The sequence below is a fragment of the Ahaetulla prasina genome, chromosome 1 (genome assembly GCF_028640845.1).
Source record: "Ahaetulla prasina isolate Xishuangbanna chromosome 1, ASM2864084v1, whole genome shotgun sequence".
Lineage (NCBI taxonomy): Eukaryota > Metazoa > Chordata > Lepidosauria > Squamata > Colubridae > Ahaetulla > Ahaetulla prasina.
In genome coordinates this window covers 318,259,730-318,285,245 of record NC_080539.1, presented here as the reverse complement: position 1 = coordinate 318,285,245, position 25,516 = coordinate 318,259,730, and the positions used below count along the sequence as shown (strand labels likewise).

The window sequence follows — 25,516 nt, the reverse complement described above, 5'->3', positions numbered from 1 at the left end:
GTGCCTTCTCAATTTGATCTACAACCTTAGTATTCCCTGGTAATCTTCCATCCAGTAGAAGGAATCTGATCCTTCTTAGCTTTTTCAAGATCAGTCAAAATTAGCAGGATGCTGCCAACTGTTATTCTTCCAAAAAGAAATAGCTTGAATTGAGAGTGTCTGGTTTAATTCATGGCTCAGCTAATGATGAGCTTCCATAACTAAATCAAAGTCTCCACCCTCTGGGCCTAGACAACAGGATATTCACTTCTTTACACTGTTTTTAACCAGACCAAGTTATAAATACCTGGCAAACGTATGTAAATAAAAATGAAGCAATATATTAAAAGAATATCCAACCTGACTGTCACCTGAATAAGCAGAAACCAGATGACTTTGATATGGCAAGATTCATTTGATGTGATTTATTTCGATGACATTTTATCATTAAACAAATGAATACATGATGACATTAGCATCATTTAAAGAGCTATAGTCAAAATGGTCTTTATTTCCCTGTATAAGCATCATTGTGACAGTCATGTTTTGCCTTTCTAATTAAATATTTGATTACACAAATATAACTTTAGTGAACAACAAAAGTAGGCAAATAAAACCTTGATAAAAAAAAATTTAATTTGGGGCAAGACAATTATAAAGAAAATCTTCCATCCCAATGCATTGGCTTGGGTTGGAATTTTGAAAGCTTAAGGATCTAGATATTCTAGTCAGGGGTCTCCAACCTTGACAACTTTAAGCCTGGAGGACTTCAACTTCCAGAATTCCCCAGCCAGCTTTGCTGGCTGGGGAATTCTGGGAGTTGAAGTCTGTCAGGCTTAAAGTTGCCAAGGTTGGAGACCCCTGTTCTAAGTATATATCAATATGATGCAGGAAACAATATGCAGGCAGCCATATGTGAACTTGGAAAGTAGTCTCTAGATTAGAGGTACCAGCTTGCACAGCAATATATGCTCACTTGGAGTAAACTTGGGCTTTGGCCATGCATGGGATATTAGCCAAAATATGTCCAAACTGAGCTTTATTGTTTTTATTGTTAGCAGGAATGCTACACGGAGCACAACTGCAACTGGGCTTGAATGCATGCTGAACCTAGTTTCAAAGGTGCTTTTTCCAAAAGGCAACTGGACTTTTTTTGTTGTTTTTTCCTTTGAAAACGTTTTCGTTTCTCATCCAAGAAGCTTCTTCGGTTCTTTGATGAGAAACGAAAACATTTTCAAAGGGAAAAAACAAAGTCCAGTTGCCTTTGCCACTTGGAACATACAAGGAATAAATGGTAAATAGAATAGAATAGAATTTTATTGGCCAAGTGTGATTGGACACACAAGGAATTTGTCTTGGTGCATATGCTCTCAGTGTACATAAAAGAAAAGATACGTTCATCAAGGTACGATATTTACAACACAATTGATGGTCAATATATCAATATATTAAAGAAGGAAATGAATGAACATCACATAGATAATTTGCCTGTCTGTGAAATTAAGAGAAAGGGGAAGTATCCAGTGGTGCGATTCAGCCAGTTTCCACCACTTTGGGAGAACCGGTTGTTAACTTTCTGAGCAGTTTGGCAAACTGGTTGTTGGAAGAAATCATTAGGGCAGAGAACCGGTTGTTAAATTACTTGAATCCCACCACTGGATGTATTTAAATGAAAGTGGTCTTGCTTTGCCAAATATACAGGAAAGTGAAGGTATAGGTTTAAAGAAAAGCTAAAGTGCACATCAGAAAATGTGAATCCTAGATTATTTTGGATATACTGTATATGAAATCAGAATCCACTGACTCATAATATTCAATGTTACGGTCCACTAAACATTACTAAAAGAGCAAAATATGAAGTTGGTGAAAAACTATGCAAGGTCTGGATAAATTATATCAAGGAGGAAATATATTAGGAATTCAAAATGAAAAAAATTGAAAATTAAATGTAAGAAAAAAAAAGATGGAACCATTCAGAAACCCAAAAATGAATGAAGATGGGATAGTTGAGCAGAACTGCTTAAAAAAAGTTATATTTGTTTTACATACATAGTGTAAGCATAAATCTATTTATATGTACATGGGAAAAGAATGAATAAAAAAATATAATTGATTTCATTGCTCATGATGAAAAATTAAAAATAATGAGTGAAAGATACAAGGCTCCACTAAGACTGGAGAGATCCAAATTCAAGTCTGTTCCCAGACAAAGAAACTCACTTGAGTGATTTAAGCCAGTTATGCACACTATTGAAATATTTATAGAGAGGTTTTGTCTTTTGCTTTATTTTGTATAGCAACCATCCACCTTTGCTAAAGCTCACCAAATTATTCAGGCCAATGGGTGGGGTCTGAGTGGACTCAACAAAGGGCTGTCTGCTACTTTGGGACGTCATGGAGTTTTTAATATGGTCTATTTTGGATTCTACTTCAATGTGAAAAATATCATCCCTGCCAATAAGGTATGTGTATTATTTTAAATTCTTTCCCGACCTATCTGAGATACAGCTATTGTTCCAACTTTTTTAAATAGTTGAAAAAAATGAGAATGCTACAGGTGAGACCCAAATATTTCCATAACTTCCATTTTTCCAAAGGTGGCCGTATGGACCTTCCAAAGGAAATAATAGTGCTCTCACATCTTACACTAAACCCGAGACCTCTGTGTCTCTTACTCTACATCCTTTAAGAAAACCTGAAGGTCTGACTCTTCCCCCAGGCACAGGATCAAGAAGTGATTTTAATCCACCATTTGAACTGGTTTTTTACTCCCAACATAATCATTTATTACTTATTCTTGTACTGGCTGTTATTACTTCTTTTAACCTCCTGTAAGCCTCCCAAGGCCATCAGCAAGTGACCAGCCTTGAAAATTTAAATTATAATGATGGCTAACATAAACAAACATGTTCAAGACATTTAGTTGGCTGTCCTTGGAAGTACAGTGTTGATCTAAGAGGGCAAATGGCTTGTCTTACGGCTACAGAGTGCATATATGACAGAGGTGGACTTTTTTTTAAACTGCACTATAGTATTACATAAGATAAGTTAATGTACCCATGAACAAATGGATTTCATTGGAGCCACAAATGAGTACACCAAGCAAATGTTACCTACTGTTTGAACTCCAAACACCCTTTAACTTGTATTTGCCCTTTAACCTATAATTGCATTGTGTTATATTTACTAGAAGAATATGTCTATCAGAATAACGAAACCGTAGCTATGCTCAAAAAGGAACATAAACAGGAGGAGTCAAGACCTCCATATAGGAAGAATTGAAAAGTAGGCAGTATATGTGATTCTTGAAAACTAGATTGGCATTGAAACTATTGTCCCTGTGGGATAGATAGGGCATTGAAAATTGAGTCCTGGAAATACAAATTCCAGTATTGATAGATCCAATTGTATGTGTCTTTTAGAAGTTAATTGGGACATTTCCAAGCCCAAATGGTACTAATACCATTTGTATGATTTGTATTGTATTTGTATTTGGTTTGAACTTCAAGGATTGTCCATATTTGTTCAGTTTTTGAGAATTGAGGAGCACATCAAATCTGGCATCCTCTTCCATGAGGCTGCTCTAAGACATTTTTGTCTATATGATGCCTTACCAGGGGTGAAATGTTCCTGGTTCGGACCGGATCGGTTGATCTGATAGCGATAGCAGCAGATAGTTTGGAGAACCAGTAGCAAAAATCGGCCAAATAGGTTGTAAAAAAATGCTTTTAAAAGTAAAAAAAATGCTTTTAAAAGTTAAAAAAAAAGTAGAACAGTGCGTCACAGCTGATTACACACACATATACCGTGCTGTTCTACTTACCCCATGCCTCCTTTTGGTGTGCACTGTGTGCACATGCACCTTGCATTTGGTGCATGGTGTGCACTGCACATGCGCTTGCACAGCCAGCAAACCAGTAGTAAACTGGTTCAGATTTCACCACTGTGCCCTACTATAGACTACAACTGTCATCAGCTCCAACTAATATGGGCAATGTGAGGGCAATGTGACTTAGAGTTCAACCCATCAGGAAAGAGACCAGGTTGGGAAAGATTGCATCGAAGGACCTTCATTCAGCAAATTACCCCATACATTTGAAAGACACGTAGGGCCTTTTCGGTACTTGCATGGCACAAAACGGAAAAAGTATTTTTTAAAGTTGTATAAGAGGCTCCACAGGAATTAAGGAAATTTTATTCTCAGTAAACTAATGTCCTAGGTAGGAAGGCCATTTGAGAAAGCACGAACTGCTGGATTGTGTCAGCATATGCAAAAAGCTGGTGTTTCAAGACTGGCTTTATCATACAGCTAGTTTCTGAATTTTTCAAAGCAAGGGCAAAAATTGTAGTCTTTGGACAAAATGTTTGGTACATTCTTCAGCCAATTAGCTTTGTGAGTTACTACTGTTCCTGATACCGAAAGGCAAAGAAATCTGCTCTGCAATTCTACCGTTGCTGGATTATTAATAGCAGGAAGCCAGGCCCCTTCGGTACAATGCATCAGCTACACGCAAAGCTAAATGTTTAAAAAAAAAACCCTGGAGGAGGAAGGCAGCCGACTGAGATTAGCCTTTATTTAATTTAACATTTGGGGGTCCAATGCACAAATGAGCATTTTAGTAGGCTTCATGGTGGAAGTTGCTGTCATTTGTAAAATATTCTGGCCAATTAGCTAATAGTGTGCTTAGATTTCTCCCGTTTTGATACAGTAATACTAAGTACATTGTGAAGCCCAATTATACAAATCATCCCCATATGCCGTACTGGTCTTGCTTTTATGAACTGTGTTTATAAATCCTGTGTGAGGAAATGTGTACTTCAGCAATTTAGACCATGTGTAAAAACATAGCCAATCAGATTGTCAAGAAAAGGAGCCCTGGCATTGGAAATCCTAATGCGTTCCACTAGAATAGCAGGAGTGTGTCGTATCATGCAAGCTTTCTGATTAAATGCATACTATTTCATAGTCTTTAACCAATTGAGGTGCTTCTGTTCCTATTTTAACTTGGTTCATTTTATGTCAGTCATTCTCTTTCCCCAACCCATCGTCTTTCTTTTCCTCCTCTTCTCTCAGCTATTTTGTTGGTTTGCTTGTTTGTTTATCCAGGATCCAACATTGGAGTTTCTGAGAAAGTTTGGAATTGGGCTAGCCTCAGGAACAATAGCCTCAATTATTAACATCCCTTTTGATGTTGCAAAGAGTAGGATTCAAGGACCACAGCCTGTGCCCGGAGAAATCAAGTACAGGAGCTGTTTTAAAACAATGGCAACTGTTTATAAAGAAGAAGGGTAAAGTATTCATTTCAGTAGTAAATGAATCCCAGAATCTGGCTTTTTCATAAAATCATATTGCAGATTTGCAATATGCAACATTGCAGATTTCATTAGGTCCCTAAAAACTCTCTGCATAGTATTTATATATCAAACATTTTCAAAGCTTCACAATTCAAAATATTCATATGATATTAAAAGAGAATTCTTCTTTAACCTGAGTTTTCTGAATTTTCATTTAACAAATTTCTTATTATATTGCTCTGAAAAGTCTCTAGTGTTCTACAGCAGATCTTTCAGTTTATATACCTTAGTATCAATTGGTGCATTGGGGCAAGGGTGGGCTTCCCTCCCAACATCTAGGTAGCCTATATTTAATTGTTTCAATTGTAATTACTAAAAACATTCTGCTTGCCCAAATTGAGATTGAGGAAAGAAAGCTTGTCAATGTTTTTCAAAGTGGAGAAAAACATACAGAGATTTCTGCAAACTCTCTCTGCAAAGAGGGTTAGTGGAGGCCAAGATACAAGAATATTTGGTTTTAAGCAGATCTAGAGGTCACAATAAGAACCGTAGGTTGAAGAGATTCAATTATTTCTGGATGCAAATTATACAGAATGAACAGAAAAATCTGTTTCATATATCAAAAAGGGTATTGCATCAGATTTCAGAAGAATCAAAGTCATCCTAAGAACTTACTTCAGAGAATGCCACTCTTCCTCCCACTTTTCTAACTTTCTGCAAAACTTTTTAGTAAATATTCTACTCTAGCCTATAGAGCAGTGATGGCTAACCTTTTTGCCATCACGTGCCAGGAGGGGGGAGTGCGTACGCGTGTGCCCACACACACATATTTCTATGCGCCCTGCCCCCATGCATGCACGTGTGACTCTCCCCCCCCCCGCTCCTGGCACATGATGGCCTGGTAGGCCCATTTTTCTCTCTCACCTGGTTCCAGAGCCTCTCTATGAGTCTTGGGATGACGAAAACTCTCCGGAGCCCTCCAGAGGCCAGAAACTGCCCGTTTAGCAACTTCCGGTTGGACAGAAAGTGACATTTTTTGCTGTCCCCAGCCTCCAGAGACTCATAGGGAGGCTCTGGAGCTAGGTGAGAAAGAAAAACGGGCCTTCCCCACCACTACCCAGGCCCTCTGGAGGCAGAAAACAGGCTGTTTCCTACTTCTGGTGGGCCCAGAAGGCCCGAAAATCAGCTGGCCAGCGCACACACATGCAGCTCATGTGCCCACTGATATGGCTACACATGCCACCATGTGTAGCCATATCATTGGCACGCGTGCCATAGGTTCGCCATCATGGCTATAGAGAAATGAGAATGCAACATCTTGTTTAATGAACTAGTATACAATTGATCCAGGACATGCTCTTAGTGTATTCATGGCATCAATATAGCACCAGGATTCTAAACTTCATGTATGCAAATAGTCTAAAGTGAGAACTCAATCACTACATGGTTAAAGGAGAGCCATTAGAATTGTACATGTTTCGGAAAGGATAGAAAAAAATGCTTTCAAACTTGCATGAAGATAACACTTCTCTACTATTCCCTAAAATATTCTGTCAGTTATTCAGTATCTGTTGTCTTTTCAAAGAAGCACATAAGCCAGCTAAATCCAAGTTTTGTTGCAAGCAGATTGATGGGCTGTTAAGAAAACCCGATCAATGTAACTAACATTTCTCATTGTTTTTCTTCAGATTTCTAGCTTTGTACAAAGGCTTGGTTCCCAAGATCATGAGGCTAGGACCAGGTAATTCTTTTCTCATTCACTATTAATGCTATCATAATTCTATGTATATACAGTAGTACATTGGTACTCAACTGCTTTGAAACTCATCAAATTTGGTACTCAACACATTTTGACATGAAAATTTTGTCCCAGTACTCATCATTTGTTTGGTACTTAATGCACAAGCTAGAATTTGTCGATGTCAGCTGCCTTGTTGACGCACTACATTATTCCTTATGGGGAAAATGTGTGTGGTATTCATCGTTTTTGGTACTCATCGTGCCTCCCAGAACCAATTAATGATGAGTACCAAGGTACCACTGTAGTTTATTTTTATTCAGTAACTTCAAACTCCAAAAACGTAGCCAGATTGGTACTATGTCTCTTATTATTACTGTTCTTGGTTTCTTTCTCTCCTTCAGACTTGCTCACTGCTCAGTCAACAGTACAGTAAATAAAAGCAAGAACATAGGAAAAAGATCTGGTAAAAGGATATATCCAAACCAGCTATCTCTACCCTATTTGCCAGATGTTGAAGCAGATTTTAGTTTTAACTTATCTTCTTTCCATTATAGCAAACCTGTAAAATCAAGCTGATATCTTTTGGCAAGTGGTGTCATTAGCCTATTATTTTATTCCAGCTGTTTTATAGGCCTTCAATTATATATACAAAAGTGAATGGGTGGAAAGGAGCTCATTTAAGGAAGAGTGGGAAGTTGAATGTTGGGATATTTCTATCCCAGCCCTTTGGAACATATTCCTGAGATTGGGTGCCTGAATACATCCTTCCAGAATATGGACCTCCCTCCAAATAGGTGGATTCTCAGGACTCCCTAGCCAACATGGCCATTGATAAAGGTTCAGATCCACACATCTGAAAGGCACATAGTTGGAGAAGATTGTCTTAGCAAAAATATTAACATGGATATATTTATCTGAGCCTGAATTTTAAAAATTGGTTCAGATGTTATTTATTTACTATTTTTGTATACAGACAGTCCTTAATTAGGACCAGAAGCTGCATCATTGGGTGATGTGGTCATAAGTTAAAAGGAAAAAAAAACATGACTGCACCACTTAACAACAGCAGTTCCAGAAGCTCCCATTTCCAGTAGGTGAGGACCATTAAACAAGGCTCCCATATGACTGTTACTAGCAACTTCCTACCAGCTTCCCTGTTAACTTTGCTTGTCAGAAGCCAGCAAGGAAGGTTACAACTCACAATCATGTGACTGAGGGATTCTGTAACAACTGTAGCTACAAGAACTGTTATAACCACCACTCATTCAGTGCCATCATAAGTTCAAACAGCTGCTGTACAAATGGTCATTAAAAAAGGACCACTTCTTCCCATATTATGCATTATTAGCATGTGAAGTTTAAACCAGAACTAGCAACATTAATTTCATTTTATTTATTATTTTGTCACAACATTATATATGAACACATATAATGAAAGAAAACAATAGGACAGGAACAGTAGGCACTTTTGTGCACTTATGCACGCCCCTTATAGTCCTCTTAGGAATGGTGTGAGGTCAATGTTAGACAGTTTTTGGTTAAAGATTTTGGGAGTTTGAGAAGAGACCACAGAATCAGGTAGTGTGTTCCAAGCGTTAACAACTCTGTTACAAAAGTCATATTTTCTGCAATCAAGATTGAAGCGGTTAACGTTAAGTTTGAATCTATTGTTTGCTCTTGTATTATTGCGATTGAAGCTGAAGTAGTCTTTAACAGGAAGGACATTGCAATAGATGATTCTGTGTGTTAAACACAGGTCATGTCTGAGTCGGCGGAGTTCTAAATTTTCTAATACCAGGATTTCAAGTCTGGAGGTATAAGGTATTTTGTTGTTTACAGAGGAGTGGAGGACTCTTCTTGTAAAATATTTCTGGATATTTATTTCTCTCATATGAATATTCCTATGTTGGTTGACCACTATGGTCATTAGATTAGATCAGATTACATAATGGAAACTGGAATTATCTTCCAAGGTTAATAAACTTCCAGTTCGCTTCATCTTTGATCAGCTTTGATGAAGACCACAAGGAAATTATTACCACCTTCTAAATAAACCCAGAATGCTTTTCTCTTGCTGGCTTACTCACTAGCTAATGAACATCTTATACAAAGGCGTAATCTCAAAAAGATCTGTCAGAGTGTTTCATTTGAAATACCTATTAGAAGTGAAGTATACAAAATAGTTTCTCCCAGTGATGGGATTCATGTAATTTAACAACCGGTTCTCTGCCCTAATGATTTCTTCCAACAACCAGTTTGCCAAACTGCTCAGAAAGTTACAACCAGTTCTCCAGAAGTGGTGCGAACTGGCTGAATCCCACCATTGGTTTCTCCTAATAGAATAAAATAGAATAGAATTTTTTTATTGGCCAAGTGTGATTGGACACACAAGAGATTTGTCTTATAATAATAATAATAATAATAATAATAATAATAATAATAATTTAATTTGTATACCGCCCTTCTCCCGGAGGACTCAGGGCGGTGAACAGGCAGATAAAATAAAGACAATACATTCAATAAAAACAATATTATAAAAAACTTATTCCAATAGCCTAAATTTAAAATACAATACAAAATATAAAATAAACCCCAATAAAATCCATATTTAAAACCCTATTAAGCCAGTCCTGCTCGAAAGAATAGATATGTTTTAAGCTCGCGGCGAAAAGTCCGGAGGTCTGGAAGTTGTCGAAGTCCTGGGGGAAGCTCATTCCAGAGGGTAGGTGCCCCCACAGAGAAGGCTCTCCCCCTGGGGGTCGCCAGCCTGCATTGCCTGGCTGACGGCACCCTGAGGAGGCCCTCTCTATGAGAGCGCACTGCCGGTGGGAGGCATGTGGTAACAGAAGGCGGTCCCAAGATATCCCGGTCCTATGCCATGGAGCGCTTTAAAGGTGGTAACCAACACCTTGAAGTGCACTCGAAAACCACAGGTAGCCAGTGCAGCCTGCGCAGGATCGGTGTTATATGGGAGCCACGAGTGGCTCCTCTATCACCCGCGCGGCTGCATTCTGAACTAACTGAAGTCTCCGGGTGCACCTCAAGGAGAGCCCCATGTAGAGAGCGTTACAGTAGTCTAGGCGAGAAGTGACGAGGGCATGAGTGACCGTGCATAAGGCATCCTGGTCTAGAAAGGGGCGCAACTGGCGGACCAGGCGAACCTGGTAAAAAGCTCTCCTGGAGACGGTCGCCAAATGATCTTCAAAGGACAACCGTCCATCCAGGAGAACCCCCAAATTGCGCACCCTCTCCATTGGGGCCAATGATTCGCCCCCAACAGTCAGCCGCGGTTGCAGCTGACTGTACCGGGATGCCGCATCCACAGCCACTCAGTCTTGGAGGGGTTGAGCTTGAGCCTGTTTCTCCCCATCCAGACCCGTACGGCCTCCACACACCGAGACAACACTTCAACAGCTTCATTGGGGTGGTCAGGGGTGGAAATGTACAGCTGGGGGTCATCCGGCGACAGTTGATAACTCACCCCCAAACCACTGGTGACCTCGCCCAGCGGTTCATATAGATGTTGAACAGGAGAGGCGAGAGAACCGACCCTGTGGCACCCCACAAAGGAGGCGCCTCGAGGTCGACCTCTGCCCCCTGCCAACACCGTCTGCGATCGGTCGGAGAGATAGGATGAGAACCACCGGCACGGTGCCTCCCACACCCAATCCCCCAACCGTCGCAGCAGGATACCATGGTCGATGGTATCAAAAGCCGCTGAGAGATCAAGGAGAACCAGGGCAGAGGAATAACCTCTATCCCGGGCCCTCCAGAGGTCATCCACCAATGCGACCAAAGCTGTCTCAGTGCTGTACCCGGGTCGGAAACCGGACTGGAACGGGTCTAGATAGACAGATTCATCCAGGTACTGGGGTAACTGGTGTGCCACCACACTCTCAACAACCTTCGCCACAAAGCGAAGGTTGGAGACTGGACGATAGTTACTCAAAACAGCTGGGTCCAGGGAAGGCTTCTTGAGGAGGGGTCTCACCACCGCCTCTTTCAAGGCGGTGGGAACAACACCCTCCCTTAGAGAAGCGTTAACAATCCCCTGGAGCCAGCCTCGTGTAACCTCCCGGGTGGCCAGCACCAACCAGGAGGGACATGGGTCCAATAAACATGTGGTGGCATTCAGCCGCCCCAGCAACCTGTCCATGTCCTCGGGAGCCACAGGGTCAAACTCCTCCCAGATGGTCTCAACAAGACTAGCCTCCGTCACCTCGCCCGAAACTACCCAGTTTTGGTCCAGACCGTCCCAAAGCTGAGCGATTTTGTCAAACAGATACCTGCTGAAATCCTCAGCACAACCCTGTAAGGGGTCATCGCAACCCTCCTGGTTAAGGAGGGAGCAAGTCACCCTAAACAGGGCGGCTGGGCGGGTCTTTGCTGGCGCAATGAGGGTAGAAACATAGGCCGCTTGGCCTCCTCAATGCCACTAGATAGGTCTGAGTAAAAGACCTAACTAGTATTCGGTCAGCTTCGGAACGGCCGGACCTCCACGCGCTCTCTAGGCGTCTTCTCCGGCGTTTCATCTCCCTCAGCTCCTCGGAGAACCAAGGAGCTGGTTGAGATCTACGCCGGGTCAGACGCCGCAAAGGCACGACACGGTCCAATAAACATGTGGTGGCATTCAGCCGCCCCAGCAACCTGTCCATGTCCTCAGGAGCCACAGGGTCAAACTCCTCCCAGATGGTCTCAACAAGACTAGCCTCTGTCACCTCGCCCGAAACTACCCAGTTTTGGTCCAGACCGTCCCAAAGCTGAGCGATTTTGTCAAACAGATACCTGCTGAAATCCTCAGCACAACCCTGTAAGGGGTCATCGCAACCCTCCTGGTTAAGGAGGGAGCGAGTCACCCTAAACAGGGCGGCTAGGCGGTTCTCTGCTGACGCAATGAGGGTAGAGACATAGGCCCGCTTGGCCTCCCTCAATGCCACTAGATAGGTCTGAGTAAAAGACCTAACTAGTATTCGGTCAGCTTCGGAACGGCCAGACCTCCACGCGCTCTCTAGGCGTCTTCTCCGGCGTTTCATCTCCTTGGAGAACCAAGGAGCTGGTTGAGATCTACGCCGGGTCAGACGCCGCAAAGGCACAACACGGTCCAATAAACATGTGGTGGCATTCAGCCGCCCCAGCAACCTGTCCATGTCCTCGGGAGCCACAGGGTCAAACTCCTCCCAGATGGTCTCAACAAGACTAGCCTCCGTCACCTCGCCCGAAACTACCCAGTTTTGGTCCAGACCGTCCCGAAGCTGAGCGATTTTGTCAAACAGATACCTGCTGAAATCCTCAGCACAACCCTGTAAGGGGTCATCGCAACCCTCCTGGTTAAGGAGGGAGCGAGTCACCCTAAACAGGGCGGCTGGGCGGTTCTCTGCTGACGCAATGAGGGTAGAAACATAGGCCCGCTTGGCCTCCCTCAATGCCACTAGATAGGTCTGAGTAAAAGACCTAACTAGTATTCGGTCAGCTTCGGAACGGCCGGACCTCCACGCGCTCTCTAGGCGTCTTCTCCGGCGTTTCATCTCCCTCAGCTCCTCGGAGAACCAAGGAGCTGGTTGAGATCTACGCCGGGTCAGACGCGCAAAGGCACGACACGGTCCAAGGCACCCACCGCGGCCTGATCCCAGGCCGCAACAAGCTCCTCGGCCGAGCCGTGGGCCAGATCGCCAGGGAGCGCCCAAGCTCCATCAGGAACCTCTCCGGTCCATCAGTCGCCTGGGACGGAACCAGCGATTGGTCCCGCCTCCCGCGGTGAGGAGCAGCGTCCGAAAGTCCAGACGAAGGAGGGAGTGGTCTGACCATGACAGAGGTTCAATGGCTAATTCTCGTACTTCCAGACCACTCAACCACTGTCCAGAGACAAAAATCAGATCCAGTGTGCTTCCCCCGACGTGGGTGGGGGCATCAATTAATTGTGTCAGGTCCATGGCCGTCATGGAGGCCATGAACTCCCGAGCCACCGTTGACGACACACCGGCTGATGGCAAGTTGAAATCCCCCATGACCATAAGCCTGGGGGTATCAACTGCCATCCCGGCTATCAACTCCAGCAACTCGGGCAGGGCTGTTGCCACGCAGCAAGGAGCCAGGTACGTGATCAACAAGCCCACCTGCATCCTACGCCCCCACTTCACGTAAAGGGATTCACAACCGGCTATCTGAGGAACAGTGGCCTCCATCGGCTCCAGACTCTCTCTAATAACCACTGCCACCCCTCCACCCCTTCCTTGGGCCCTCGGCTGATGAAATGCCCGGAAACCCGGTGGGCACATCTCCACCAGGGGAACCCCCCCTTCAATGCCCAACCAAGTCTTGGTGAATATGCTCTCAGTGTACATAAAAGAAAAGATACGTTCATCAAGGTACAACATTTACAACACAATTGATGATCAATATATCAATATAAATCATAAGATTGCCAGCAACAAGTTATAGTCATACAGTCATGTGGAAAGAGATTGGTGATGGGAACTATGAAACGATTAATAGTAGTGCAGATTCAGTAAATAGTCTGACAGTGTTGAGGGAATTATTTGTTTAGCAGAGTGATGGCCTTCGGGAAAAAACTGTTCTTGTGTCTAGTTGTTCTGGTGTGCAGTGCTCTATAGCGTCGTTTTGAGGTTAGGAGTTGAAACAGTTTATGTCCAGGATGCGAGGGATCTGCAAATATTTTCACGGCCCTCTTCTTGATTCGTGCAGTATACAGGTCCTCAATGGAAGGCAAGTTGGTAGCAATTATTTTTTCTGCAGTTCTAATTATCCTCTGAAGTCTGTGTTTTTCTTGTTGGGTTGCAGAACCGAACCAGACAGTTATAGAGGTGCAAATGACAGACTCAATAATTCCTCTGTAGAATTGGATCAGCAGCTCCTTGGGCAGTTTGAGCTTACTGAGTTGGCGCAGAAAGAACATTCTTTGTTGTCCTTTTTCAATGATGTTTTGATGTTAGCTGTCCATTTGAGATCTTGCGATATGATAGAACCCAGAAATTTGAAGGTTTCTACTGTTGATACTGTGTTGTCAAGTATTGTGAGAGGTGGAAGTATGGAAGGGTTTTTCCTAAAGTCTACCACCATTTCTACGGTTTTGAGTGTGTTCAGTTCCAGATTGTTTTGGTTGCACCACAAGGCTAGTCGTTTGACCTCTCGTCTATATGCGGATTCGTCATTGTCTCGAATGAGACCAATCACTGTTGTGTCATCTGCGAACTTCAGTAGCTTAACAGATGGATCATTGGAGATGCAGTCATTGGTATACAGAGAGAAGAGAAGTGGGGAGAACACACAGCCTTGGGGGGCCCCTGTGCTAATTGTACAGGTATTTGATGTGATCTTGCTTAGCTTCACCTGCTGCTTCCTGTTTGTTAGGAAGCTTGTGATCCACTTACAAGTCTGTTCCGGTACCTGTAGCTGGTTTAGCTTAGTTAGAAGAATGTCTGGAATGATGGTATTGAATGCTGAACTAAAGTCTACAAAAAGGACCCTTGCATAGGTCTTTGGAGACTCAAGATGTTGTAGGATGTAGTGCAGAGCCATATTAACAGCATCATCTGTTGATCTATTTGCTCGGTATGCAAATTGCAAGGGGTCTAACAGCGGATCCGTGATGGTTTTCAGGTAGGAAAGCACTAGCCTTTCAAAGGTTTTCATGACTACAGATGTTAAAGCAACTGGTCTGTAGTCATTCAGTTCCTTGATGGTGGGCTTCTTCGGCACTGGGATGATGGTAGAGCATTTGAAGCAAGAAGGAAAATAACACATCTCTAGTGATTTATTGAAAATGGGGGTGAAGATGGGGGCCAATTGATCAGCACAGACTTTTAAGCAAGAAGGAGTTATCTTGTCTGGGCCTGGAGCTTTTCCTGGCTTTTGTCTGTGAAATAGGTCCTGCACTTCCTTTTCTGTGATCACTAGGGGTTGTGAACCCAATGAAATGGGGTCAGTTGTAGGAGGCTTGGCTGTTGATGGTGTGTCTGAGATGGGGGTTGTGGAGATAGGTGGCTGTAGTTTCCTTTCAAACCTGCAGTAAAACTCATTCAGGTCATATGCCAGTTGTTGATTACCTTCAGCCTGGGAAGGAGGTTTGCCATAGCCAGTGATATTTTTAAGAGTTTTCCACATGTTTGCTGGTTCATTTGCTGAAAACTGATTCTTTAGCTTTTCAGAGTAGCTTCTTTTTGCTGCTCTTATCTCCCTTGTTAGTGCATTTCTGGCCTGATTGTACAGCATTTTATCACCTTTTCTGTAGGCTTCCTCTTTGGAATGTCGTAGCTGCTTAAGTTTCTTACAATTGAGATTCCCTTCATAAAAAGTTTGTTCTGTCCAGGAAGTAACTAATAGACATACCTAATTTTTCCCATGAGGTAAATTCACCCAGTCTGTTGTAAAGTGACAGCTGGATGAACTTGGATTTAGACTCAGTGAAGACATTTATGCTGTGGACTTAAGAAAGCTTTGCTGCATTTGGATGGCTTCTCCCTCATAGTACATACACATTGTGTGCATAATACATATTGTGTGTACAAATTTCTGCATCAAAATGTAATATGTGTGGAACTGGAAGAAAACCCATGAAAACCTATTTGATTTTTCAAAAATATTCATGATTCAAGCAAGCATAGAAAATTTGTCTTTTGTCTTTTAGTTTTTAAAACATTACTTAATCTAACGTTCTGCATTCGTTAAACAAATTCCCATCAAGCTGCCTGCTTCTGCAAGATCTGAACATTTCTTTATTTCTAAATAATGCCAACTGATTGGTATAGAAAAGTCATAGCTCCTTCCATGATGTGTTACTTCTTAAATTTTGTACTTCATAACATTCTTTCTTTCTAGGTGGTGCAGTGATGCTGCTGGTTTATGAATATGTTTACGGGTGGCTTCAAGAAAACTGGTGACCAAAACGTACTAATTTCAGACTGAAAATAATGTAAAACAATTCCTATCAAATTAAAAAAAAACATGCATCATCATTTATGTGCATCATCATTTTTTAGAAAAGAAATGGATAATTGTACAATAGTGGAAAATGAATGCCCTTAATTATTGAAGGCGAGTAGTAGTAAATATTCTTCAGGGAAAAAAAGTTGATATATTTCAACCCAGATGGAAATACCTATCCCATTAAGTATTTTAAAATAATAATGTATGTCAAGCAAATTAAAAGTGTTAATCTGAATATCTCTCATTGACTCATTGATTGAACAAATCTATTGTTTAAGATGCCTGCCTAAAAACCAGGAGACTGTAAATTCTAGTCTCACTTTAGGCATAAAAGCCAGGTGGCTGATGTTAGGCCAGTCATTCTCTCTCAGCCAATTCATTTCACAGGGTTATTGTTATGGAGAAAAATAGGAAAAGAAAAAAGAATTAGTATATTAGCTACCCTGAAATATTTATAAAAATAACAAAGGCAGGGTATAAATAAACAAACAAACAAACATTTTAAAGTTGTTATAAATTGAGATCTTAATTTTAGAGTCCATCTTATATTCAGATTCCTGAAGATGGTGATTAGGAGAGTTAAACTCAGAATTGAGTACTACTAAATTTAATTGGAGTTGCTATCCTGTTTGATGAAGTGAACACTCATGATATCTGGGCTTCAAAAATTCAGATGACCACTAAATCGCACCAAATAGTTGGATGGAGTTGTACTTCTCTCAAATACCTGTAACTCTATTACTGATTGCAATATGCCCTCCTTACAGATTATTGTATTACATGCTATTGAAAATTATTCCAAAAATTGAGCTAATAAAATAAAATTCTCATCCTTCTTGAAGCGGAACAGTCAAATGATGTATTGTATTCCATTCATTCTGCATCAACTGTGCTCCTTGTCAGTTCCTGTTCTACTCAAGTTGGGTCTTTAAAACTCTAAACATTATCATTTGGTATTTTAAAATCATTTTTGAAAGACCTGCTTACACCCCCACCATTATGGCCTTTAAAGTTAACAGGCATTAGAGACAGGTCCTTGTTAGTGGTAGCTCCTACCCTTCAAGTTTCCTCTGTACAGAGAACAGCCTGGCTATGAAAACTATTCTACGTTTATATGGCTTCTGGTTTTAAGGTTTTTAATATTTGCTGTCATCAAATATTTGAAACTACATTTTGTTTTCCATGTAAGATACCTCTATCATTTGATACTTAATATTACTGGTTTATAATGAAAACTGTATTCAAAAGACTATGATGCTGAAATATAGATTTAAAAAAACTATTTCTCAAAATTTCAAAGAAATGTGAGATAATTGAATTCTTTTTTTAAAAAAAAAATATTTTTATAATGAGGCAATTATGTGCAAGAGGCATTTATGTGCAAGACAGCTGGAGATATCTTAGCATTTTTAAAGATATTTGTGTTGACATAATCATGTAAAAAATTTGCCTAGATTATATTATGCTGGCTTTTAAAAAATGTCCATAAGTAGTTTATGTCAACAAAATGTTTTGTTATGTAGTAAGTGTTTCCAGTGCAGGAATTAAAAGACTTCAGAAGAAATCTGATATTTCTCTATTTTTTTGTTGTTAATTTGGCATGTTCAAAATTCAAAAATAAAATGCAATTACATACATAGCTTTTTGCAGTATTTCCGACACAGCATGTTTCCAACATGTCTTTAAGTATGTTTTCAGCCTCATCTTTCAGTAGAATAAAATCATTTGATAGTACCCTCAACCAGTGGTGGGATTCAAGTAATTTAACAACTGGTTCTCTGCCCTAATGATTTCTTCCAACAACCAGTTTGCCAAACTGCTCAGAAAGTTAACAACCGGTTCTCCCGAAGTGGTGCGAACTGGCTGAATCCCACCACTGCCCTCAACCCCAAACAAATGTTACTTTTAATGACTAGAAAGACTTGCTTTTCTGCCTGGGCCTATAACCTTCGCAGCATGTAACCATGCTCTTTAGAGATAATTGTAACTTCCTTCAGTAGGATTAAAAAAATATAATACTTTTATTAGAAATTACAATTAAAAAATAAAAAATGCAAACTAAAAGAAATTAAAAAATAAAATAAAAATACTGCAGAAAATAAAAATAAATAAGGCTATAATAAAGAAAAAGAAAAAAAAATCTTCATCTCAACAAGTATAAATTTCTTAGTAACTTGCAGTATCATCATTTTTAAAATACAATAAATGATCTTGTCTTCCCATATTAGATCTCTTATCTATATAGGTAGTTCCTCGACTTACAACAGTTCATTTAGTGACTGTTCAAAGACACAACAGCACTGAAAAAGTGACTTTTGACCATTTTGCACATTTATAACTATTGCAGCACCCCATGGTCACGTGATTTACATTCAGATGCTTGACAGCTGAGTCACATTTATGACAGTTGCAGTGTCCTGGAGTCATATGATTTCCCCTTTTGTGACCTTCTGACAAGTAAAGTCAATGAGAAATCAGATTCACTTAACAACCATATTATTAATATAACAACTGCAGCAATTCACTTAAATGTGTCAAGGAAAGTTGTAAAATATGGTAAAACTCAACAAATTTCTCACTTAACAACATAAATTTTGGGCTCAATTGTGGTCGTAAGTTGAGGACTACCTTAAGGATTTAAACAAATCCTTAAAACCTCATTCTTCAGTACTGGTCAGCAAATGTACATTAAGGATTACTAGAGAGAATAACATATTTTGTATCCTTGATTAACTAAAACAACTTTATATTCATTCCTTTTGCTTTTAACAATCTTGATTCTTAATCGTTTCAAATATTGTTTTAATGTCCCAGAATTTTATTTCTTTTCATTTCTTTGTTCTTTCCCACAAAATTCTTCAAAGCTTTAACCATTCTCTTTTGTATATCCAATATAGGAAAATTATCTATGTCACTCTCTTGGTTTCTTATTTGTATAACCCTTTAATTACTAAGACATCAGCTGGATTTTTTTTATATCTACTGGTAACATGACATCGTTTTTCCACATTATTCTTATAGCTTAACATTTTTAAATCCACTTTCAGATCAGTTTCATTTTTGTCCAGTATACCTTATTCCTGTTCCATTACATCTTTAAACTGTAATAGCAAATGCTATTAAAATTAACTTCATTATATCCAGTGTTAAGATATTTTTCCATTCTGTATCAATAAGCCAATTTAAGTGTTCTTCTCCTTTAATTGTAATCTTTAGCTCCTTTTGGTTTTGTTTAATGTCCAATCTTCATCCTATCATGTTTTTAAAGAGAAGTCAAAACAAAAACATTTTCCCACAAAAAGGATTCTTATAATTAATTCCAAATTCTTATTTCAAATCTATCTCGGCCTTTAGTCCATTTGTATCTTTCCAAAATCAAAGTTCTACCTACCTTTTTTCTGTTTATTCCAAAATATTTAAGTTCTTAAACTTGTATTTAAAGTTTCTTTTGCTAATGATTGAAGGAAACTTACCTGGAACTATAAAAGCTGTCAATTCAAAGATTCCTTTAGAGTCTGTAAAAATGAAAACCATAGTTTCAGCATCTTTCACAGCTCCAAATTGACAAGAGATTGCTGTCTTGCAATCTCCTTGCAAGGAACAAGCTGTCTGGAACACTTGTGGACAATTTCAAGTCCACTCCTTGTCCTAAAAGGCATTACAAGGAGCCAGTCTACTTGCCAGCTCTTTATTCTGTCAAGGTCATTGAATCCAGTTTCAGTGGAGTCATCTTCAATTCACCATTTCTTCCCCAGAAATCCCTTTCAACAGTATTTCCAGGTCAGCATCCCAATAAAAGTCATATATTTTGTGAATGGAAAAAACAACTGTTCTAAAAATAAGTTGGTGGCAAGGAGAACTATCAGCAGTGGTTGTTTTCAACCAACTATTGATGTAGTATTTCATCATATTCTTTATTGCAGGCAGGAATCACAAGATTTTAGGAATTAAGTATTAACAAATTAGGCTGCAGTCAAGAAAGTCCCTGTATCTGTCTCCATTTTCATTCTCAATAGGAAGAACATGTAGATGAGTTCTACTTCTATTGTGGCTAGCATGACTGAAGGGTGGCATGTGAAAAAGGGCTGAAGTGTGTATCAGAAAGTATAAATTGGTTCATCTAGTTTGCTTTAGATATGTATGAAATCAGAATCTATTGACTGATAACATTCCACGTTACACTCCAATAAATGTTGCTAATAGAAAAACAAGATATGAATTTGTGGGACAATGTGCAAACTCTGGATAAATGCTACCAAGGAGAGAAAATATGTTAGGTGACATGAATGGATGGGTAGAAATGAAAATGAGAAAAAATGATGGAGGGATTCAGATACCTAAAAATGAATGCAATAATACTAAGTTTTCTATGGTTAGGCACTGGAAAGGTGATATGTGAGAAGCACTATTAAGACTCAGGGGCACATACACTACACACATTTCCATGTCAACCTGATCTCAGTCTTGCTGAAGATGGAGAAAATAAGTTCCTTGAAACTACAAGTGGTCCTAGTAAACAGATGTGTAGCTCCAGCTGAAAAAACATGTTCCCTGCTTATTCAACAAGGTTTAAATATATGCCCACATTTTTCTACATCATCATCTTGTGCCAAATTTGAGTTTTAAGTATTTCAGAAAGCTTTAAAATGAGAGTATGTCATACATGTAGCAATGCTCACCTTTCGCCCCCTTTGAAATTACAATTTAGATGTAGTCCACTTTTCTGATTATTTTTCAAACCAGCATCAAGTCCCAAGTGAGTTTCAAAGCTAAGTGATTTCCGCCTAAGCCCCAAATCCTAGCTTGCAATTCTATCCTATACTTATTTGGCCTACCTAAATTCCACTGAATTCAGTGAGGTTTACTTCTGTGTGTAGGCACAGGTGAGATTGCACTATCACTTTTTTCAACCATGCAAAATGTGCAGGTACCTGCTTCTGCCACATGAATCACTTCTCTTTATGCTTGAGTATGAAACAAGATTTAATGTTTTCAATCATAACAAAAGAAAGAGAGCTCAGTGGTCTAATGCTTGTATAGACTGTAGAATTCTGCAAGTCCCAACTCTGGAGTCTGCAGCAAGTAATAGACTTGACCACTGGCTACATGAGGCCTCGAAAAAGTTTTTGCTAGCCAAAGAAAACAGTGTTGGAGTAGATTTTAAAACCTCAGTTCTGTGGTTAGTATTTAACCCTAATATCTGAAGGTTTCCAGCTGAACATCTGCCTTGTCCTATCGTCAACAGAGAGAACTTCAGGCTCAGGATGATTGATACTATAAAGCAGCATTCACTCAACACCACGGGTTATTTGTGCGTGTCTAGTCTTGTTAAGATGAAGAAAACGGACCATTATGACATAATAGCTACAGCATGAATTGTTTACATTTAAAGAGAAGAAACGAATTATTGAGGGATCATTTGAGAGGCCTTCATGATACAGCAGCTTTGCCCCACTTGTGAGAAATTCAGATTTGCAGCATTGACATTTGAGGCATGGGCAAGAATTGCCCTAAGAGGAATTGTGTTGGTTATTTTTATTCGGAAGCAGGAATTATTTCAGTTCAAGAAAGCTCACTTTCAAGTGGATTGCAAAGAGCTGTAGCCCAAGTCCAGAGTAGTCCCAACGCTACTTTTTCAAGAGGCAACTGGATTTTCCAGGGTTTGCTTCTTCTTCTTTTTTGAAGACGTTTTGCTTCTCACCCAAGAAGCTTCTTCAGCTCAAAGAAGAAGCTGAAGAAGCTTCTTGGATGAGAAGTGAAACGTCTTCAAAGAAAAACCAGAAAGTTCAGTTGCCTCTTGCAAAAGCACCTTTGAGACAATCAAGACCTGGATGACTGAGAATCTCCATAGCCATTGAACTCCAGAGAACCAATGAAAACAAGTATTCTTCTGAAGTCTGTAGCTGAAGGGATTGGTGAGCCTCAGAGTAACAGTACTTTTAATTGATTAAGGATTCCACAAAAGGGCACCATGTATTACAAGCGAATGCATTTCCTTCGGGCCTTACAAATAAGCTGCACTTACTTTCTGGTCAACTGGTTCTAGCAGTACTTAAAAACAAAATAGGAGCCTGAAAACAGTCTACTGACACCAATTACAGTTTATAAATATTCTCTTTTCAATCTACGATTAAATGATTGCAAAATGAAAATATTTTGGAACATTTTACAGGAAGCCTCAATATGACATCACACATTATTTCCCTTGAATTGCCTTAGAGATCGAGCTCGGTTGACTTTTTTAAAATAAAAACATGATATTCTCAGAAAAGAGACAAGATCTTATCTTATTCTCCCAGCAGTATGCTTATGTGTAATATGGCCAGGAAGAAATGTAGATAGTTTTATTAAGCAGTCTTTCAAAATCTGTATTGAGCAACATGTTTTTTTTACATTATTGCACTAGACTTACAAAAGTACATAATATATTAATATTTAATCATGCTAGGAGATATGTCGATTTTCAAATCTTTCCTTCTTATGGTTATCTTCAACACACAATGGCAAGCTTGAGCAGGCTTTCCAAAACTATATTCACAACTTTATTATTGTCCAAGGAGAACAGACCATCTTGAAAAGATTATACTGGAAAAAAAATATAAGAGAGCAATTGGAATCCAAGTGACCATGAAATGATGCTTGATAAAGGATACAGCAATGAAAAAGATGAATATTGTTAACATTATAAATAATATCTGTAGTACCACCACCAATATGTCTATGAATGAAACATGCTTATGTACAATAATGTAAACTTTACCAAAAGCCTAGTTTTGTTTTACATTCAATAAAACAGGAATTGTAGACATTTTTTCTTCTTTTACTTTTCAAAATGGCAACATAACTTGGGAGGCTGGGGCTAGAATTACTGAACTCAGCGAAGCAAAGAAATTACAGTACAATTTGCTTTCACAGTGGTTACTTGCATCATAATTCACCCACTTTCTGCCCAAGCACCCAGTAAAAGGAATATTGGAGGTAAAACTCTTATTATGGATTGGATTATTGGCCACAATCTCCGCCCACAATTTCACATTAAAGAGACGGGATAACTTTCCATTTTGTTTAATTTTTTCCCATCTGTGTCTCTTTCATGTCAGTGATGCTACGGTATTATGAAGGTAGGTGATTAAATACCATATGGAAAATATTTTCTCTATACAGTATATCCAGAAAAAGCAATCATTTGCCACTGAAATAAATGGATTGATATACTAGTAAGTAAATGTTGCTCAAAGGATGCTTCTGCAGAAGAAAAAAGGGAACATTAACTTTGCTGATTCTACCTCCTCCTATAATTTATTGTATCTCTTGAAAGGTTGTGCCAAATGCTGGGAGACTCTACTGAAGAGAATAGAATAGGTTACTGTGGCATAATTTGTGTTGCTTATTTTTATTTATTACATTTTATTATTATTTTTAGCAGCAGTTTTCATTGAACACTAGTGTCTTCCACAAACAAAAGGCATTCTTCCATTTGTGAAAGAGTGAGAGAAACTTTCTGAATTCAACCCATTAGGAATATAGAGTTATAGGTAGTCCTCATTTAGCAACTGCCTTGTTTAGAACTGTTCACTGTTACGACGGTGATAAAAAAAGCTAACTTTTCAACCAATCCTCACATTTATAACTTTTGCAGATCTGTAAAGCAAAGGAAAGTTGATCATAAGCACAGCTGCAATTTCATTTAGCAACCACTTCACCTAAGAACCCAGTTGCCAGTCCCAATTGTGGTCACTAAATGAGGACTACTTGTACTCATTTTAGGTTCTTTGCTGGAAAAAAACCAAATGCTTTTCATTAAATCCAAGTGCTTTCAGGAGCTTTCATACTATGCTGCAAACATAGAATTATCAAAACTTGAACCATTAAGGCAAATGACATCACCAAGAAGAGAAACAGCAAATTGCTTGGAAATCCTTTCCCATTTTGGCAAACTCTGGGTGAATTGGGAATGCAATTCATGGAATTCCCACTGAATGTTCTGGAATTGCAATCCTAACACTATTGAAGGATGCTAAAGTGGGAAAAGCATGTCTACCATGTCACCACTTAACAACAAAAGGAAAAACAGAAGTCAGTTGACGAGTGGAAATGTAGATGATAACCAAGTCCATATTTACAAAGAGAAAACAAAAACATCATTGTCTTTGTGATCACAACAAAATACAGGATAAATAACAGAGCCATGTATTCATTTGGTTCTATAATTTGTTGCTATAAAACACAAGCTGTTAGCCACAACGACTATTCATCTGTCCATACTTTTTTCCACAAGAACTATTTGTTGGTCCAGAAGTCAATTTCTATTTGATTGCATTTGTTGATCTATTGGGTTTCTTTGAATGGTTTCTCACAAATATGAAACAATTGCACATTTGAAAAAGTCCTGTAGCTTTAAAATAAATATGTGTGGTTTTACCAATGAAACAGTCACACAAGCCCTCTGAGGGTTGTCAAATCTTCTTTATGCAGTGCAAAGGGAGACAACACATTTATCCCTTCCTTATGTTATTTACACTTACCAAACCACAATTATTATTTGGTTTTTTAAGCACAAAATCATGGAAAAATAGTTCCAGCTCATTGAGTCAGTCTGTGAAGAAGAATGATAGGGACAAAAGAAAGAACACTGAGCTGGATCGGACCGGGCCAGAGGTTCTGCCGCATTTCCAATATCAGAGTGCAGAGGCGGTGATGGAGTGACTACCTTCTCTGGCTGCTTGCATGCCCTTGAAAGCCAGGGAAGCTGGAATATCACAGTTGTGGGGTGAAAGAGGGGTGCCCCCAGCATGCTGCCAGCCATGACTACCTACGTAACCAGAAGGAGCAGCACTGTACGCCATATAAGGGGACACCTGGGCTGCTGCGGGATAAGGTGCCATTGTTGGTGCAGAGACAAAGCTTCCGACAGTTGGAAGGCAGCTTGGTGCCTAGAAAACAAGAAGAAGAAAAGAGATGACCGTTGTTGTTTGAAAAGAAAAGGGGGAAAAAAGGATGAAGCATCTAAAAAGTCTTCATTAAGGTAAGACTGATTTCAGATATGACATTTTCAGCTCTCCAAGATAACAGTGAAGAGCCAAGATACAGTAAGGTAAAAATTTACCTTACTGTACTTTCAAGTCAATCTTTGGCTCCTGGCAACTCTCTAGACAAGTCTCTGCATTTTTCTCAGCAAGATTTCAGAAGAACCTCTCCATTGCCTTCTTCCCAGGACTGAGAGGGAGTGACTGGGCCAAAGTTCAAGTGGCAGAACTGATACTCTTCCAGTTTCTAACCCAGTGTCTCAACCACTACACCAAAGTGGCTCTCTGGGTTCATTAAGTATCCCTAAATATAACTGGGTCAAAATTTTCATACCAGATTTTTTTTGGGGGGGGACAGAACCCTGTTAAGAGGCAAGCTTAATAGCTTATACATGTCAAATCTTAAGGAATCTATAAAGGTAAAGGTTCCCCTCGCACATACGTGCTAGTTGTTCCCGACTCTAGGGGGCGGTGCTCATCTCCGTTTCAAAGCCGAAGAGCCAGCGCTGTCCGAAGACGTCTCCGTGGTCAT

At 39.8% G+C, this 25,516-nt stretch overlaps 2 protein-coding genes across 6 annotated transcripts in view; one reads left to right on the top strand and one right to left on the bottom strand.

The window, feature by feature from the left end:
* SLC25A21 (solute carrier family 25 member 21) overlaps positions 1–15,987 on the top strand; it is a 307,091-nt gene extending 291,104 nt beyond the window's left edge. For all 4 annotated transcript variants that reach the window (XM_058162293.1, XM_058162292.1, XM_058162290.1 and 1 more), the window contains 4 exons: positions 2,277–2,441; positions 5,087–5,268; positions 6,963–7,015; positions 15,851–15,987. In XM_058162293.1, coding sequence (XP_058018276.1) covers positions 2,277–2,441; positions 5,087–5,268; positions 6,963–7,015; positions 15,851–15,912 — 462 coding nt within the window. In that variant the 3' untranslated portion in view covers positions 15,913–15,987. The remainder of the gene's footprint in view (positions 1–2,276; positions 2,442–5,086; positions 5,269–6,962; positions 7,016–15,850) is intronic.
* Positions 15,988–21,753: 5,766 nt separating this feature from the next.
* Positions 21,754–25,516, bottom strand: part of PAX9 (paired box 9) — a 46,725-nt gene continuing 42,962 nt past the window's right edge. The window contains exon 4 of one of the 2 annotated variants that reach the window (XM_058162283.1): positions 21,754–24,891. In XM_058162283.1, the coding sequence (XP_058018266.1) occupies positions 24,637–24,891 (255 nt within the window). In that variant the 3' untranslated portion in view covers positions 21,754–24,636. The remainder of the gene's footprint in view (positions 24,892–25,516) is intronic. The other variant, XM_058162284.1, reaches the window with a different exon arrangement.